We start from the raw sequence: 19,201 nt of genomic DNA on the forward strand, positions 1-19,201 counted from the left end.
CGGAAGCATGACTTCTGTTTAAAAGGGAGGAGGAAAGTGTTAAATATGCAGCGTTTAAAGAGCAAGCAAGGCACGCACGTCCCTTAGGATTCGCCTAACTGGTTGCATAATTTCAGAAACGCTAACAACAGGCGCCGCTTTTCACTCTCGCGAGTGTTTCTCATGACAACTCGCTGCCGCCAAAGGCTCAAAACTTATTATCTGCCGCAGAAGCTTTATAATTCTCTAAGTCTACCGGGATAAATTTTGTTCATTTAAAACTTTTGGGAGGTTTATCAAATATTTTTGACGTCACACTTTTCCTCATTTTCCGGCAAATGAAACGTTTTAATGGGACGGAGGCCGGATTAATTGGTGCAATCCGACTCTCGGCGTCTTCGGAAATAGCGTCGGAAATAATGGCTACCCATCTCGGCATATAAAACTTGTCAAAACTCGGCTGCTTCGTTTTTGCAGTCACTCAATCACAGTACAATGTTCGCAGCAAAAACGCCTACTGTATCTGCGGCTTATTTCTTGCTGGGTATCGGATTCCGGCGTGTCGACATATTTCTTGCCAAGCTGCGTGAAAAATGGAGTTTTTATTCGAGCTCAATCGCGTTGCGTCGCCATATGCGTCTTTGTCTCCATGCGGTTGCGAAATTCGCTGGCTTGGCAGATAAGTTATCCATTGAGCTATGTGTATGATTTGCAGAGACTGGAACACTTTGGCGTAATGAGAAGAAGCTGTTGGCGCGAGAATTTCTTGGCACTTTTCCATCCTCTGCGCAGATAATTTCGCCTGATTACAGTTTAAAGTATTTATGCACTGTGCTAACACATCACCCTGCCTCTTCTTGGCCAAGTCATGCGTTGAAAATGAGATGAAATTGCACTCCAACCATGTGGCACAAGCTTCCGGCGAATATGATGCATATATTCATGTCTTTGAGGCGCGACAGACAAAGCAGAGACTGGCTGCATATGTTGGGGTGAAGCTCTGCTGCATTAGGCAAATCAAGCTTGGGAGAAATAATTCAACGCTGTCTCATCCCGTGCGTTTTACTATACCTCAAATCCAGGCTAAAGGACTGTAAAATTACACAATATTCACGATTCATAATTTGCATTTTTCATTCTTGAGCCTCTAATCGTTGTGGGAACACAAGTTTATTAAGATTAATGCACTTTTAAGCCATTTTAACCACAATGTAAGCTAAATCCATAAAAATCATGGTAAAATTATGTATTTAGGCAGGAAATTTGGTCTTTTATGCCCATGATAAATATTTTCAGCAAAAACTTAACTGTAAAATTGAAGATTGAAGAGTTTTTAATGTCAAAACTTGCACAAAGTTTGACTTACGTCATCAAAACTAACATCGTATTTTAGCTAACTCAGCTCTTTAAATTAAAAAGCTCCCAAACGTGTTTTGATATTGCGCAAATAACTTAATGACCAAACAGTTCTCGCCCACGCTTTAAAACATAAGTTTTGCTCATAGATCCAATTTAGTAATTAAGTATAAAACCTGGTATTAACATTAGTAGGGTTAAATATAAAAATAGTTCGTTTTAGGAGGGTTGTGAGGCAACATGCGATTATTACTCTTCTTTTTTCAGAAAAGGAAGCCCCCTAAAATCAAGACACCGAACCATTTTTCTAGCTTCAGCATTAAATTTGATGAATTTTGTTTTAAAATATTCAGTCCAGCTAAGAAATCGTCTCAAATCGACCTATTTTTAAATGGATTATCTCTGCCAACCACAGCCAACCATTAAAAATACGCTATCTGTTAATTTCACAGCCCTATAAACTGAGAAAAATGAAAATTAGCACGCTACTAACCTAATCATTCAATCCGCACTACATTTATGAAAACAGTATCCAAATCTAGGGAGAGGAAAACAAGCGCCGAAAACTTGCCACTGCAGGCATAGTTAATTAAAAACGCAATAAAAAGCAAAAATAGTTGATAACCCGTGTCGAAACAAGCGTGCAGCATAAAACTGAGCCATAAAAGCAGCGAAGGAAAGGGAATTCCAATCTCGAGGAGAGAGTGCGTACACAAAATCGATGCTAGTAGATTTTAGCAGCGTGAATCGGGACGCAGGGGCCGTCCCTGCTTGGCACACGCGTAGCTCGGCCTATATATAACACCCTGCTGACCCAGTTCAGGGTGCTGAGCTAATAACAAAAGCAGTAGCAGCACGATCGAGTCGGGAACCGTTCCAAAATTGAATGAAAGGCAACGAAAAAAATAAAAGGAGGCACTGCTTTCTCCAACAGCCAGCTGGTATTGTGCTGTTGTAGCGTTCCTTCGCTACCCCGAGGGGGTGACGAAGCCTCTCTCGAAAATATAGCCCTCACGGGGAGCCATTTGTCATAATAATTTATGATAATAAGATGAGGTTGCTCGCAGTGAGCAGGGATTTCTGGCACGGATTAGCCCGCAATCTCGGGCAATCGCGGTGCATTAAATTTTGCGTAAATGCGTGTGTGTCTGTTTACCCTCGACCGCAGAGATAAAATAATGCAGCTTTACTACCAGGGATGACTAAATGGCGCGTAAAATTTTGACGTCAGCCGCGATGAGAGATTGTGTGTGGCGCGCCTCATGCCTTGTTTCGAACTTAAACTTTCGGGGATGAAGGAGGTGCGGTCGGCGTGCTGAAAAAATGACTAAAATGCAATCAGCCCCGAAGAAAACGGATATTAGAACCAGTTTACTCGTCATTTGCCGGAGCCACGCAACGGTAATCCGTTCGATTGAAGGCCCGACGGCGTTTCCACCAAATTGGCCCGTCTTTCACAGTTTCCTCTCAGCGAATTGGGTCACGCATATTTTTTGCACTCTGGCAAAACCTCGAAGAAGTTCGCCCTAATTTGAATGCAGCTGGTCGGTGCATCGTAAATTAAACCATGCTGACGCCACAGCCAAGTGCTCGGGCATGCGAAACACGTGCCGAAGAGCTAACTGGAGAAACGGAGCACATGCATATTATCTCGTCGCAATAATTGCGAAAGAGGGATTTGGCTCATGACTGGGATTGCTCTCGTTTGCACAGGAAGCAATTAAACCGTCCCCTGGAAACTACAACAATGCGGGACGATCGATCCTGCTGTAATTTATCTCCGTTGAAGGCCTCTGACGGCTCATTAAACGTTGTACGTAATTTATATATTTTTCTATCAAATACCTCAAATGAGTTGCAAAAAAATCTGTGAGTTTCCATAAATTTCTTGGCACTCAATTTTTCCACAATTTATTATTTTTAATTATTTGCCATTGATCTTGGCTTGAGCTGAATGTAAAGAGTGTTGCAGGGAAATTTCTCTCATTGCTTGTGCAAGAAAAGGGAAAAATTAACTGGAATAAAATCGGCGTAATTTAAACTGCGAAATAACAAAATAAAACCATTGTTCAAGGATGCAGAACCCCGTAGGGTATTTTTATTTTAATCATTTCAATGGTTTCCTATTTCATATTTTAGTTTTTTGCAACCGTCTTTATATTTTTACCTTTTGCCTCGAATTACGCTCCAGGAAGTAAATCTTGAAATTCGGGAAAAATTGAAGACAAGTGTGTTGTTTCAGAAAACAAAAGAAATCAAAATTAATTAAGACAAATTTGTGTAAGCTCTAGGAACTGATAGGAACAATTAACATTCAGCCCAGCACCCCCTATTACACTAATGCTGGATTTTTTTCGCAAATAATGTTCGGTACTGATGTGCGAAAGAGTAACCCTCGCAGTTGTTTCTTCCGCAGAATTCTTTAACAACGAGAGGAAAACGGCAAAATTTAATAAAAGGTATAATAATTCGCGTCTGCTGACAAGCGAGTTAATACCCCGCCAGCCGTGTTCTTTCTTCCCTCCTTTCTTTACATTATTAAAACGGGCCTGCCGTCACGCACTCTTTCCTTCTTTTTCTGCATTCCTCGGCTTTTCAGCAAATTTCATCAAAGCCCAGAATATTCCACCTGCGCTCGGTGTCGCCGGCACATTTGCACATTTTTCACCTGCAATTGGGGCGGCGTGCGCCATTTGTTTCAATCAGCCGCCCGCGCGCGACTGGCAGGCAAGAATTGCTCAATTTATCGGCCGTCCGTCCGTCCGTCCGCTCGTCCGTCCGATCAGGCAACCGCACCGCGCCCCATTAGCAGACGTGCTTTTCCCCCGACCCACATGCTTTACTTTCCCGATCCCACTCGTGAGCCATTCCTCTCCATTTCAGCGCTCAATTTGCCCTGGCGACCGAGTAATTACTGCCGTCTCGAATGGTTTCCTTCTTGCTCGACTTGAACGAGCAGGATATCAGATACATACCGTCCTTGATTGATGAGAATGACGAGAATTAGATCTTGCCAACTTGGTTTCTTTGGAACGGAAGCACTGCTTTTTGCTTGCTCTTACTGACACGATGTGAGTGATTTCTCAAAACTCGTTAAAATTGTATTAGGCGATAAAACACTATCATACTGAAAGTGATATAACTTGACTTGTGTAACTTTGATGATATTATTCTGGCTCAGTTTGGCGAGAGATTATCCAATGTAATTTATCATTTTTCTAGCCGTAACACTACTTGCCATTGCTTGCATTTTTTAATTTTATGTACTATTTCTATTGACTTTGCAAGAATAAACTAATATTATTTAGTTACAATCATAAATTTTTATTCAAATCATTGAGAGTAAGCTAAATTAATTAAAGTCAAATTAAGACTTTTACTGGACAAAAAACATTCAAATTTGACGAAATTATCCTGGTTTAAATTTCCGGATCAGAACCCTTAGGACATTCGGGAAGGATTTCCTTTATTTCCTAAATAAATATGCAACACGGCTAACTCAACTACTTCTCTTAAATTAAAATTTTTAGTCCCTTGTAAACTTCATCCTTGTACCAAATCATTCTTAAAAAACACGTAACTGCTAATCTTCTTTTTATTTTGGTTTCCAGCTGTAACAAAACGTTATTTCTTGTCACCAAATTTGCGTCTAGTTTTATCTATAAATTTTTGTTCGCTTGAATTATGCAAACTAACACATTCACAAGGATTTTATGTATCATTTTTTTATCTATTGACTGGCCACTTTGAAATTTTCTTCTGAAACATTTCCTCAATTTTCTAGTTTTAAAAGTGTCTAAAATATTTTAGATCAGTTTATACAAGCTCCTATTTCTAAAAACAACGTAAATCTTGGGACCTATTTTTAAACAATACCCAAAAAACAGAAAAACGAAGATGTAAGATAATTTTTGTGGTTAAAATTGTCCAAATAATACTTAATATATAGTAACTTAGCATCTAATTTAGGTTTGAAAATTGTTTATAATTTAATGATCCATCCCTGTAATTGTTGGCTCAAGAGAAAGAAAACTAAACTAAACCAACTTACTTGGAAGGTTTTCATATCTTTCTAACCAGTTGCTATCCAGTTTGTGCAGTTGATGACATACATTCCAAACTGGAAAAGGATGTTTAAAATCGCGTGTAATCTCACTGTCATTGCAGCAAGCGGAGAGCGAGACATTATCGTTATGACACTACTTGTCACAGTGTCTTTTCTAGCGTATGCTCCATTTTATCCTCCTTTCACTTCAACAATGAAATAAGAGACGTGACACAATGTCTGGAACAACCATGCAATGAAGAGTAGGAGCAAAAATAAACACCATACCTGGAAATGCAAATAAATGCAAGCAACTGTTTAAAGGCAGCAAAAAAGCTCTATGAACTGCATGATGTTCTCTCTGATAATGCACGAGAGGCGAGGACTAGAGGAACGCGTTTCATGTGAATTTCCTGTGATGCAGGCACACAATACGAATTAAAACGGTGGCGGAATTCTATTGAGCTGCGATGCATTGTTTAATTAGCGAATTATTACGTGCAGAAGACAGGTGCTCGGCTTGTGCAATCGTCAGCAATTGCTGCGAGCGGCTCGTCGGGCGTGCACGTGGCAAATTGTTCGCGAGCGAGCGCGGCGGAGCCTCGTTTGCAAAGCGGGTGGGTGGGCGGACGAACAAGACACCCGCGGCACTGCAGTGCATTCTAATTAAATCAATGCCGCGGCCGATAGCACGCCGGCAAAGCAAGCGAGCGAGAGACACTCACTGGCGGTTATGCGATGCATAAAATGCACCGCCTGCTCTTTGAACCGCGCCACACGTTGCGAGTTGATTGCGTCGCGTGTAATGCTACTCTCCCGATACCTTTCAAAGCAATTTATTCCGTCTCTTTCATGCATTGCCTTCACACCACGTTGGCAATCTTCTCTTTTCGCACTCGCGGTGCCCTAATTCATCCCTGGTAATTGCACGAGAGGCTGTCCTGCGAGATGAATCGGAACGAAGATGGTGTGCCGTCGCGTGGTATAGCTCTGGGAAATTAATCTAGTTGCATTCAAGTTGACACAAACTTGTCGTCACTCATCCCTTCGCCGTGGCTGCATCGCTTTGCATTAGCTTGCCAGATGTATCGTGTTTGGACAATGTGTTATTTTAGAGACACTGACTGACGGTGAGCGTTATAGAAGTTCTATACATGACTCTGATTAATTTCACACAGCAAACAGTAGCAGTGGAAACCTCTGAAAGTTGTTTTCATCGGGAAGTGACTTAATTTATAAAAAAAACATTGAATTTCAGGATTACTGAAAAAGCACTTCTATTTTTCGTTGAAATTTTGACTATCTCAAAATATTCTCGGTTTTATTTAACCAAAATGTAAAAATAAAGAAGATGCTCTTTTTATGTCATACACTCTTTCAGTCTTTTTTTAAATAGTAGCTTTCAATTTAGTGTTTTTCCATGGAGCAAAAAATCAGCTAAAAGTTAGGTCATGTGTTTCATTGCTAATGTTTTGTCAAATTGCATCATTAAAAAAGAAACTCCTCAGAGCAAAAAAAATGTAGTTTAAAATTGTTAATTATGGGGATGAAATTTTTGCAATCAGTAGAGCTAGCCATTCACAATTTTGCAGAGCTAAAAATTTTCAATTTACTTAAATCCCTAATGCGAGGAGGACTGTTTTATTAAGTTTTAGATGAAAAATTAAAAAAAAGTTTCTTAATCGATCAGTCTGTATTCACAATCCTTTCAAACATTATAGCTGTTTTATTTAATTTAAAATCTACCATTGCAAAATGGTTTAGTCATAATATCAAGGGTTATAATTATAAAGCTCACCAATTCACACAGAGAAGTCGGATCTCAAACCCTGTTCTTTCATTCGAATGAGTGGCTCTCAGGAGGGTTGTAAATCAAAGCGAATCAACTTTAGCCGGTCTGGCTTGGTGAAACGCCAGTTATTTTGTTGAAGTGCCCGTTGTTACAGCACCAAGTTAAAAAATCCTCTTGTAGCACTTGGTGAACGAACTTCTTTGAAAGCAACCCTGGGGGAACACTTTGGGCCAACCTTCCGCTCGGTCCCGGCGAAAAGTGGCTGAGCGCTTGTGCAGTTTTAGTGCACAAAAATTAATAGCGCATGCCATGGCCGCTCGGGCGGGCGGCCGGTCAAGGCCGCAAACAAAAGGAGGGGGTCTGGGCACTGCAGCTCCACTGCGCCCCGGCAGCTGCATTTGCGCCAAACCGGCTCTAACAGGTCACAAATTCGCCACTCGGCTCGGCGCCACACCCGCTTCTTAGCTGGGCGAAAAGAAGCAGCAGCAGCAGGGCCATTAGAAAGCAAGCTCGGGAAGTCCTTGAAAAAAGCGGCACGGGCAAGGAAAGCAGGCATCTCAATTGCTTCCCCCGGCTCACGGCTGCTGCTTTTACTGGACCGATGAAGTAACGCCGCCGCCGCCACCGCCGCTAAAAGCCATTGTTCTTGCAGCTGCTGGTAATTTCTGCCGCAGCCGCTTTTTATGATTTGTTGTCGGCAACAAACACGCTCTGTAGCGAATCGATTGATTGCCGAGACCGGCCGCGGCGCCATTACGGGCTCATTTTCACCACCAGCTGCATGTCGAACGAACCAACCAACACGACTCGCTAGACAAATATTTAAAAAGGTCCTTGAACCATCGAGTTTGTTTCGTGGAACCCTTTTTGGCGGAGCGGCTGTTTCCTCTTCATAAATAATTTAGGCCGGCCCTTGGCAGCACGTCTCGCGCATCTTTTGACGCGGGCCGACGCCGGCCGGGGCTGCGAAGAATGCATAATAATTTTTCCTGCCTGACGTAATGCGAATCACACGGGCAAACGCCCCTTGCTGCACCGCTCGCTCGCTCACTCTTGGGCTGCTGCTGGCTGCTGCTGCTGCTGCTGGCTCACGATTTATAATTTATTATCCGCTCGAGCGGGACGGCGATAACTTTCAGTTCGAGCAGCGCTAGTAACGAGGGAACGTGTTAAATCTCGCCGTCCCGGATAAGAAAGAAGAAGAGACACGACTCTAAGGGCTCCCGCGACTCGGTCATCGGCACGTATTGCCGGCTGCGGATATCGGCTTTAACCCCTTTACCTGTTTGCGTGCTGGATGCCTGCACAGGCCGACTAAAGGATTATTCCGACAGAGTGCCTCGGCCGAGTTGAATGACGGACGTTTTATTAACGGGGCTGCTCGCTGCCTTTGCGCTTTTTTATAATTTGTATATATCTCTGCTCTCGGTTGAATATTTTACAATGCTTAGAAGTTCTTCTTGTAATTACTTTGACGAGACTATGTAAAAACATAGCAAACTACTTATCGGTGGGGTTTGGGGATTTAAGACTATTGAAAATTCGGAATATTCATTCCATGAACTTTCAAACATCAATTTATCTCGTGTCACGCATGTTTGAGCCATCTATAGCTAAAAAATTGCCAATGCACACTCTTTAAAACCACGTCTAGCCTTCTCTAGAAACCTAAAAACGCATGTAAATGGTCAAAATAATAATTGCAATATTCATTTTTCTGCCGAAATTACAATTTTCAGTTGATTTCAGATGAATTTTGCTCTTCGTTGGTTAGTTTTAAATAAGGGGAATCGATTTAATTTCAAATTCAATCATTTTTTGGCATTTTCAGGTGTCATTAAAATGCTTGCACAATTTTGACAAAAACCACGATCTGCTAATTTTTTCACATTCAGTTTTTTAATTAAATTGGTGGTAATCACACCAGTGATTATTTGGCTTTTCATGTCACCTTTAAAGAACCATTTTTTACAGTTTCGATTGCTACGTTCAACTTATTGGTTAGTTTTTGGCCGATATAGGGCTAGGAAAATGCAAATGATTTCTTGTCTTAAGTTATCGATATTTGGTTCCATCAAGACTGAGTTTGGCTGGTCTGTTTACTATTTAGAGGTGCAGCAGGCAATGCTAATTTTTTCTAATTTCTATAAAAAAATCATAATTCATTTTCCTTTTTTATCCGGTTGATTCTGTTCGACAGTCTACCAAGTTTTTGTTAGTAAAAATGAAGGATGTAAGGATCGGTTATTATTTATATACTAATTATTAAGTCGGTTTGAGGGAAGCACAGTAAAGAAAAAAAGAAAAAAAGACACTACAAGTTCGGGAGGGGCATTAATTCTTATAACTGAGCAAGCAAAACAGTTTCGGATTCACCTCAATAAAACTGATTTCGATCTTTTGTAGCTAAATACGTCATAAAAGCGCAACTGTTGGAAATGACTTTGATTTTCTGTGATATGTTTAACATAAAAAATGCCTTGAACATGTTTAACCAAATCAATCTTTTTTGTCGCCAAAAAAGCATCAAAACATTCCAACCCATTTTATCAGACAGTTTGGATTGATTGTGTGTCTGCTATTTGTTTCAGCACGCGAATGCCGCCACGTCGAGTCAAACGAGCGTCGGGGGCGGCTCGTTGAGCGGAGGTGCGCCGAGTGGGAACATGACCACTCACCAACACACCACCCACCATCACGTTGGGGCACCCATCTTGCACTCGGGCACTAAGTTCCGGCACGGCCTGCTCCAGCTCATGATCCACACCATCGACCCGCTGCATGACGGTAGGTTAGCTCCCCCGTCTCACGCCCCGCCGCCCCCCACGGGCCGGCAGCCCCGGGGGCGGCGTGCGGCCCGTCCCCGTTAGCCACCAGGCCACTTGGAGGATGCTGAGATCAAAGCAGGCTTTATCAATCAGTACCGATCGGAAAACCACCAAAGCAGTGATCTAGATTTCTTGTGTGAATGTGTGTGAGCGTCCTTTGTTACGGTTGCCGGACTCGTGGTGCCAAAATATGTCCTAAAAATTATGTCCAAGCTCTGTAGGTAAAAAACGTTGCCAATTTTTTACAATCATACGAATAGAAAAATAATAACTCAATATTTTTGAGGAATAAATTACCTATCATCGTCAAGACGTGGTCACAATAAATTTTGCACTATCACCAATATTTTCAATCCTAAAAGGGTTAATTTTGCGCGGAAAAAAGTCTGATTTGCAAATTTGACTATTTTCTCACATTTCATTCCCTTAAGGGTTTGGAAATCTGAAGTTGTATCGATTAGCTTTTTTCAGAAAAGAAAAGTGACAGTAAAATTCAGTTTTAACACTTTGCTTAAAATAATTGGCCTTTTAAACTGGCCAGAAAATATCTGCCTTAATCATCCATCAAATAAAAGTCAAACAAATATTAACTATACTAGTTTATTTTCAAGAATAAAATTCTGAGGGAATGGAATTTTTAAATTTGTATATTCGGTAAATTAAAATTATTCTGTGAAATTGCAACAAAATTAGGGAATTTGGGACACTTTACGTAAGGAAAAATACGGAATATGGACATTTTCTTTGGGACATTAGGATGGCACCCTGGAGGACATGGAGAGGAAAATTAGCGGCGGCAACTGACTGAGAGGGGGAAGGCCCATCCGCGCAACCGGAACAAACATCCTAGGAAATAGCGAGCTTTTCTTCTCACACACACGTCTGGCCCAGCTCTCGGCCGCAGCAGTCACGTCTCGGTCGGAGCGCCTGCAGCCGAGCGAGGCCAGGCAACCGGTGTCGCACTCGCGCCAGCCGGGAGAGTCTATTTTAATTTTTCAAATTCAATTCGGAGAGGCGTGGTGGCGCGCGCCCTGAGTTCGGAAGGCGGAGGGATAATGCTGCATTATCTCTCTCGCCGTCAGCCCACACAGCTCATCAACTTGCTCTTAAGATCTTCTAGGATTTCATCCGCCTTGCGTCGATAGAGCGACTCACATACACTGACACCAAACATTGCATCCGTACGCACACACATTGCTCCAATTTGCTCCGCTGAGCACTTTAATGTCGAGACTTCAGCGGCTCCAGTCAATCTCGCTCCTTTTGAGCGCGTGCTGGCACACAGGAGTGCATTTCTTTTGCCCGAGAGAATTAAAGTGGATTTATGATACACGAAAAACTGAGGTGAAATATTTAATCAAAGCTTAAATTTACCCCGATATATTTTTCTCACAATGTGATCAATCCTTATGAAAATCATGGTTTATTTCGGTAAAAATAGTGCCCTTCACAAGTCACATCGCGATGTGAAGAATCAAAATCAGACAACAACAGTCACGCTGGGATAAATTTAATTAAAAATATTATATGGATGGTTGGTTGGTTCTAGAAGAGTCTATTACGTAATATTTCGACAAAGACAGTAAATAAAAAAGTAAAATGTTGATGTGCTGAAAAATATTCTCCTTACAAGCTTTTGTCGCTGGAGAATTCTTTAATCGGCTGTAAATTTTTACTACCGCAGCAGAAAGTTTTCCGAAACGCAACCGATGAGAGAGGGAAATAAAAGTGGCGCTAATTTTCCTAGATGTTGAAAGGGGCAAGGGGTTATTATGCAAATTGCGCATGCAATGAAAAAGTTTCGGCTCTTATCCCCAAGTCTAATAAAACGTCGATTTGACCGCGCTGCCTTTCACGAAGCGAACGAATCTTGCGAGCGTTGCATGCCGGGCTGGTGCAGTGCCGGCGGCCCGTGACCAATGAATTGTGTTAATTATCGGCTCGCGTGCCTCCCAGCATGACAATAAATTGCACTCTCATCGGCCGCGCCACTCAACCGGCTCAAACAGCTATTATAATTTTCCTTTGCTGCTGCTGGCAAGAAAGCGGGTCATCACGATCGCAAATGGCCAAAGGAATAAATAAATCGGTCGTCTTTCAATACTTGCACAATTTGTTGAGCCGTTCCTGGCTGCTGCAGCAGAAAAAGAGGGGAAAAGGGATCCGAGAACAATTAATCATCGTCTGTGCCCCACTTTTTATCGCTCAAACACAAAATCGGCCATTATGCCGGTTGGCAAAGTTTTTCGAAAGCGGTTATTGCTACGTCCTGAGTCTATCTCTCGAATCTTTGTTGACTGATTATCCATATTATCCGCGTTCCCTCTCGTTCTCCTCTGCCCGTCGGAATATAGGCCAGACGAGAGGCGGGCGCAAAAAATTGCGTTCCGCGCGCGGCAAGAGTGAGAAGGGCGATTTCTCACAGCCTCTCTCACTCTCTCTCTCGTCGGGAACCCCTGGGTAAAGCGATCAATAGGCCACCGCACATTTATTGCTCTGGCAAATAATCACACGCACTCTTGTAATTCAATATAGGCCTGCTGCTCCTTTTAATTCGGCCAAACAATTCCTTCCCCTTGCTATTTATACAGCGAAACAAAACGCGCGCCGGGGAAATAAGTCACTCCAGACGCTCCTTTCACCGGGCTTTAACAAAGCTTCCTTTGCGAAACAATCCGCCACTGACGCAAAAGAGAAATTGAATTTTTCTGCCAACGTGGAAAAGGAGAGTTGCAAAGAATTATGAGCAAAAGTTCAATGTTGGATTTTAATGAGGCACAAAAATACGGGATCTTGAATTAAATATACTGGAATTCTTCCAGCAGACTAAAAGTTGAATAACAATTTTATTGCTCTTTATTGCCATTACCATTGCTTACACTATCTGCTTCTGTATAAATGGTGTCTAATTTTAATAATGAATTTTAATGGAAGCTAAATTTCATGAACTTGCTAATCTTTATTTTCGTTTGAAGCAATATTGATTTAACTTTATGTCACGTTAGGTTTGTGGGGAAATCGTTTCTTTCTGGAATAAACCAACTATAAATTCCATTTTATTTTTATACATAAGAAACGTTAGTTAATATCGAAAACAAAGAATTCGTGCACGTTTGAACGATCCGAAATGAGATTACCACGCGAGTAATTTTAATTTGATGGTTCAGCACGCTGCGGAGCTTAGACTTAATATTGTCATAAGTAGACTCCATTTGACGAGACGAATTGAAGTCCATATTGGAAGTGTTATAAAAGCTACAAAGCCCAGAAAAAATCTTTCAGGGAAAATTTTAGATTTTCTAGAATATTAATAATTACTCTTTGGTTGATTCATCTCGATAAAATATTTTGAATAAACCAAAACTCAATAGAATTGAACAGTTTAAATTTTTATATCTATTTCTAGATCTTTGTTCAGTTTTCGTGTCGTAAATCGTTAAATTCGTTTGATTGAAAACTTGATTCATCAAGCTACTAATCAAAACGTAGAATCCGAACATATTCGGAACTTCATTTAAAAAGAATGGATAATTTTCACCGCTCCTCTCTTTTTGAAAAACTATTCAAAAAAATTCCAATCCACGTTGGCCACATAAATCCTTCGATTTTCGAATTCAAACAATGGAGGCTGACAACAAAAGCAGAAAATTGGAGCGCTTTTTAGCCTCATAAATCAGCGCGGTCTCTTTCAGCGCGTCCCACATCAATGTACAGAGCACTGTAGTTAAAAGCACGAGCACACCTTTTAATGTGATTCAACGCATCAGCCACGCCATCCCCGAGGTAATGGATATCGAAAATTGGGCTCCTGCACTCTCTCACTCTCACTCGTGCCCTTATCGCACTCAATCGCTGTGCTATGACGCAAACGCTGAACTCGCTCTCAAAAATGTAAATATTCCCGGCACGTATTTCGGGCCTCGCTCTCCTTTTCTCCTCAAATCTCGTCTTGTTTCCACCGCCGGTTTATTTGAGAAAAATGAATTTTTATACATTATCGAGCTAGCGGCGACCGAAAAGCCCGTTTGGCTAGTTGGACTCGAATCCGTCGTCAACGACACACAAACATTCATACCATCCCGCACTCAGTCAGCCCTGGAGCAACCACTTTACCGAGACTCGCACACACAAATATACACACATACACGCGCGCTACTCTTTCGCTATTGTCAGACACGTGGCTTTGTTTGGTGGCAATTCAGCGCTCGAGAAGAAACCGACTCGGCCAACTTTGCTTTGTTTTCGAATGTTGCCAATTCGGCAGGCCGCCGACAAAGCCACTATTGTCGAGCGAAATTAAATGCCTGACAGCAGCGCCACTATTCCCTCAGATGTTATTAGTTAGTCGAATTACAAAGTGTACAATTCGCACTCTATCCGTCGAGAAAAGCACTGCACTCGCATTTTTCCTCACTGAAAGTCTCATCGTCACTGTCTCTTGTCACAGCATCCATCAAGTACATTTAGATAGATAGAAATTTGATCCGCCACTGCCCCTAGCATTGTTTCTTCGGCATTCAATGTCTTTCATTGGCAAGCCGCCGCCGCCGCGCGCACATATCAGGAAAATCGTCACGTCTGCGGACGACCAAGATTATTTCGCATGCGGGCGACTGCGAAAAAATTCACATATCTGCCTGAAATGCTAGCGGACGTGCCCGGAAAATTAAAGCCGCGCCTACATGAGTGTGTAGATAGCCGCGCCGAGTCGCGCGCTCGGGCTGCATCTGGCAGTGTTTTCTGTTATAAATTTGAGCGTGTTATAAATGTTGGCGCTTCCTCCCACCCACTCTGTGTTTAGTATTTCAGTCAGGGCCCCCGCTTTTTGGCTTTGCATTTTGCTTGTTTTTGCGGTGTGTGCGCTTCTGTGTGTGCGTGTACGTGGCCCCTTTTTGCCGCGGCCCGAATTTCCTCTCTATTTATCGGCCTTTCTGTTGTTGTCGGTGTTTTGGCGTCCATTAAAACAACGGGCCGGTTTTCTCTTTCTTCCTTTTTTCGCCTTTTTCCCGCCGGCAGCAGCAGCCGCACGGCCGGATCGATGCCGGTCCCAATTTGGTTTTATGACGCATATTCGGTGCGCGGGCGGCTTGTGCATGCATCCGAGTCCGCTCCGACGAGGAAGAACAAGAGGGCCAACTAGGCATTTCATCCCTCTGACACTATCACACTCGCAGTTCGACCCGGACACGCGTCCCTCGCAAAATAAAACAAAGCCTCCGTGTCAGCCGAGAGATTATCCGGCCCGGGAAAAGTTCTCAGATCGATCTGGCCGCGCGGCGCAATTTTCGTGCGTGGTCCATGTGTCGCGAATATAGATTCAAACTTCCCGGTGATACCATCCGGACTTGCCAATTTTTCTCACTTTTTCGATAATTCGACATTTTTGCAATCTAGGAATTAATTTTCTTCTCAGACAAAAACATTCGTTCCCAGAGATCACAGAGCAAGTTCCAACTTGTCTTTTGTCTAGATGTTTATTCAATAATGAAACAGTTTTGCCCTCCTTTAATCAAACACAAGCAAAGGAAACGTGATTTTATTCCACAGCTTGTATTTCATGTTTAACTTTTTTGTTGTTTACATATATGGACGATCGGATTATTGGTTGACATTTAAAAGTTGCTGAAACCTGGCCGAGATGAGAAAATCCGACATATATCACAAACAAGGACAAGTCCGTTTAATTTCCCTTGACATTTCAAGAGCTTAGAATAAATTTCCGGTCGAATAAATTTCCGTCCCAAGTCTAGTAATAATTCTAGCAGTCAAAATGCCCGGAATAGATAAACCGCGACCGCCGTTCGCTTTTTATCAGCTTTGACGTCAAAGTAGCCGTTCGACAATTTTTTTCCTTTCACCTTTGCCAAGTTTGCGCTGCCGACGTCGATATAGCTCGGCGCCAGATTCAATTTTCCGTCGAGCGGCCGCCTTGTTTGCAGCTTCAAAATCAAATTATTTCCTCTACAAGTGTATTATCAGGCGACGGCGTGAAACGCGGCCAAAATCCACCGTGCAATTTTCATATTATTCGGCACGCAACTTTTTAGAGTCCATTTGCCGAATTCGCAACAAACACAACAGAAAAGTCGCACGCGCATCGAGTGCTCTTTCCAGTTTGGAGCGAACGAAAGAAATATCGCGAGCAGAAAATCCGCTAAGAGGCAAAACTTTTGCTGTAGAGTCATATAAAATCGTGTCAGCTCGGGGATCAGTACTTTTGTACTCTGCTATTGCTTTCCGCGCAGCGCCCGACTTGAGCCAAGTTCGCTGGCTCGTTCGCTCGCTCGATGAATGTTGTTTAGTTTCGCCCGCGCTCCTCTCTCTCTCTCTCTCTCTCTCTCTCTCTCTCTCTCTCTCTCTCTCTCTCTCTCTCTCTCTCTCTCTTCCTCTTTTATTTTCTGACTGCTCATCGTGATTTACAACTTGGTAAGCGAGCCCTGATTAAAAAGTTTGCGAAACGAGAAGAACAGAGAGACAAAAATGCAGGCGTTATTACCCACCGAGATTAAGTGCCAGCACGAGCGGACGTTTCAACTTGATTGTTTTGCTAAATTACGCACAATGCTGACTATATATTCAAAAAAAATGCGGCAGCACGATATCGTTCTATTTTTGCTGTCAACCGGACTTTTGGCTAGCTTGACAAGGTCGAATTTTTCACTGATTAAAGTGCGAAAGCAATTTTATGCCATGTTGACTTGAAACGAAATGGCGTTTTTAACTTTTCATATGCCAAGTCTTTTCATTAGCTGCTTATCAAAATGTATCGCATGACTTCCACGTTCAGGTCAAATTAAGCCAAGTTTGGTTTCAAACTTGAATGAATTTTTATGACCTAAGAGTCGGCCTTGCCTTGATCAAAAAAGTATAAAATAGCCTTTTCTATATTTAATTTTTAAATTCGACTATACGCAATCACTAGCATTTTACCTGTTTTAAATTAGCTTAAAAATGAAAAGCAAGAGGAGTTTCTAATCATTCAAGCGTTGCAAAATGGTAGACTCTGAATCCATAATTTATTACAGTAAATTTACTTATTTCAAGTGCTTTTAAGATTGAGAACATGACATAAATCCTTGGACAGAATATTTTTTTTTCAAATTGCAATTTTCGTGAAAACTCCCATTGAAAAAAACTAAGGCCACTTTTCTATTCTCCGTGATATTTGGATATTGGCACCACTTCGCTCTCGCATTTTACTGTTACGAGGCGAAAAAGAGTCGGAGACGCGAAGCAATATCTTTTTCGAAGCGCGGCGCCGATCTCACGTGAGATAAAGCCGCTTTGGGGGTGATTTGAACGAGTGATCTCGACTGGCGAACTGGTTGTCTTCGGTTTCTCGCTTCGGCGGCGCGCACTTTGTCGCGAACAATGCTTCCCTGGATGATGGCGAATGCAAATTCCTGTGTTCGTAAAAAGCGGCATGATGTCGGCGCCGCTCTCGTGGGAGAAAAGCCTTCCGATGGATGTGCATTCACATGTGCGCACGAGTCGCGCCGCGCGCGCGAAAAGCGCACTTTGCCCGCGATGGATGGATATTTTCTCACTCGAATTAGGTCACTCCGACCGACTTGCCACAGATGAAACTACATCAGACTTAATGAACTTTTGATGGCAAAGCCTCTCAACTGCAGCTATATTGGCCAACGTGAACGGAAAAATCCCGCAGTCTCGATAGCTCCCGAGATTGCCTGCGCGATATAGCGAAATTGCAAGGAGATAGACGTCAAAAATATGATAAAATCAAATGTTAACCTCTAGAACACTTTGGTCTAACATGGGCCGTCAAGATGAGTTGAACCGAATGCAGATTTTGTAAACCTAACACTAGTAGCTGAGTTAGAAAATGTGAAAATGGACCTTTTTCTAAAGCCTGTAAAATGTTTATAAGATATTTTTGCGTTTTACATACTTATTTAACCCTGCAAAAGTCAGTGCATAAATTTCCAAATAATTAAAATAAAGTACGTGCAAGAATTGACGTACAGAATAACAAGAAAATTATAAAAAATATCAGTATCATGGTAATCTCTCGCCGCACTGGGCCGCTCAATGAAATCGTTTTGACTTTGACCTTTTTCTAACAACATACAACATGTTCGTGAGTGACATAATTTTTGTTCTACAACCAACCGAACCGATTTTGGCTAAAATTAAAGGATTCGTGCTTCGGTGTCAGTGTCAAATCACAAAAAAGTCATGAATTTCATTAGACTCCTACCAGATCTGTGTGCATTTCAGATTTTTTGTGTTGTGCAAAAAACCTGAAAAATAAGGATGTTTCGCTGATCACATTATTTTTCTTTTAACGCCCTTGTTCTTTAATGACAAACACCACGTGCCCCCGCGGCGAACAACATGCCAGAGCTTTCTGTTAATTTTAGCCGCCACCCATTTCAATTTTTCGCAGGAAAACGTGTCCCGCCCCGCTGTTGCGATAGCTTATTATATATAGGAACGTGATTATAATATTACGTCAGCAAACCATTGTTTGTGCCTCTTTTATTTGTCCCGTGTGCGTGCGCGGGTTCATTTCGCCGTGTACATGCGGCTGATAATGCTTTTGTGATTGCTCTGCGTTGTTGTCGACACTGTGTATGTGTGTGTGTGTGTGTGTGTGTGCGTATGCATTGTTTATAGTTGCCACCACCGCGTCAGACCGCTTTGATGAGCTCTTCGTTAAAAATAATCCCCCGTTTTAATTAGGCAGGAACTATTGCGAAATAACCGTGTTTTTGTCGGCTTTCCACTCGCTTTTTACGTGAACGTCTCTAACTCTCTCTTAGCCAGAGTTAATCTAACCATCCAAGCAAGCAACACCTGCTACTTTACTACTTCTTCTCTGCATTGCATCCCACCTGGTGTAACCATAGAACAGAAGCTCTGCAGGAAATGACTGACTCGTCTGTTAGAAGCTGTCGCGCCGCTGCTTTTCCCTCGGCACACGCATAACCACGCAAATAACCAAGCTCGACACTCGAAATAATTGCCTTTGCAAGTATGCGAGTACTCAGACATTAATGGAGTAATATCGTAATCAAGAATTAGCTAATGATGATTAATATTTCACGTTTGTGACTAAATCGTGGTAATTCTGAATTTAAAGGCCTATGTACAGAGATGAACATTTGTCGGCACTTTGAAGTTCGAAAACATTTGTTGGGATTCAATTGTCGGTAATCGCCAATAATTTGGTACCAA

The 19,201-nt window shown here is 42.2% G+C and overlaps 1 protein-coding gene across 4 annotated transcripts in view; it reads left to right on the forward strand.

The window, feature by feature from the left end:
• Positions 1-19,201, forward strand: part of Nckx30C — a 97,573-nt gene that overhangs the window by 53,214 nt on the left and 25,158 nt on the right. For all 4 annotated transcript variants that reach the window (XM_065494534.1, XM_065494532.1, XM_065494536.1 and 1 more), the window contains one exon: positions 9,764-9,959. In XM_065494534.1, the coding sequence (XP_065350606.1) occupies positions 9,764-9,959 (196 nt within the window). The remainder of the gene's footprint in view (positions 1-9,763; positions 9,960-19,201) is intronic.

This window comes from Cloeon dipterum, chromosome X (genome assembly GCF_949628265.1).
Source record: "Cloeon dipterum chromosome X, ieCloDipt1.1, whole genome shotgun sequence".
In the NCBI taxonomy this organism is placed as follows: domain Eukaryota; kingdom Metazoa; phylum Arthropoda; class Insecta; order Ephemeroptera; family Baetidae; genus Cloeon; species Cloeon dipterum.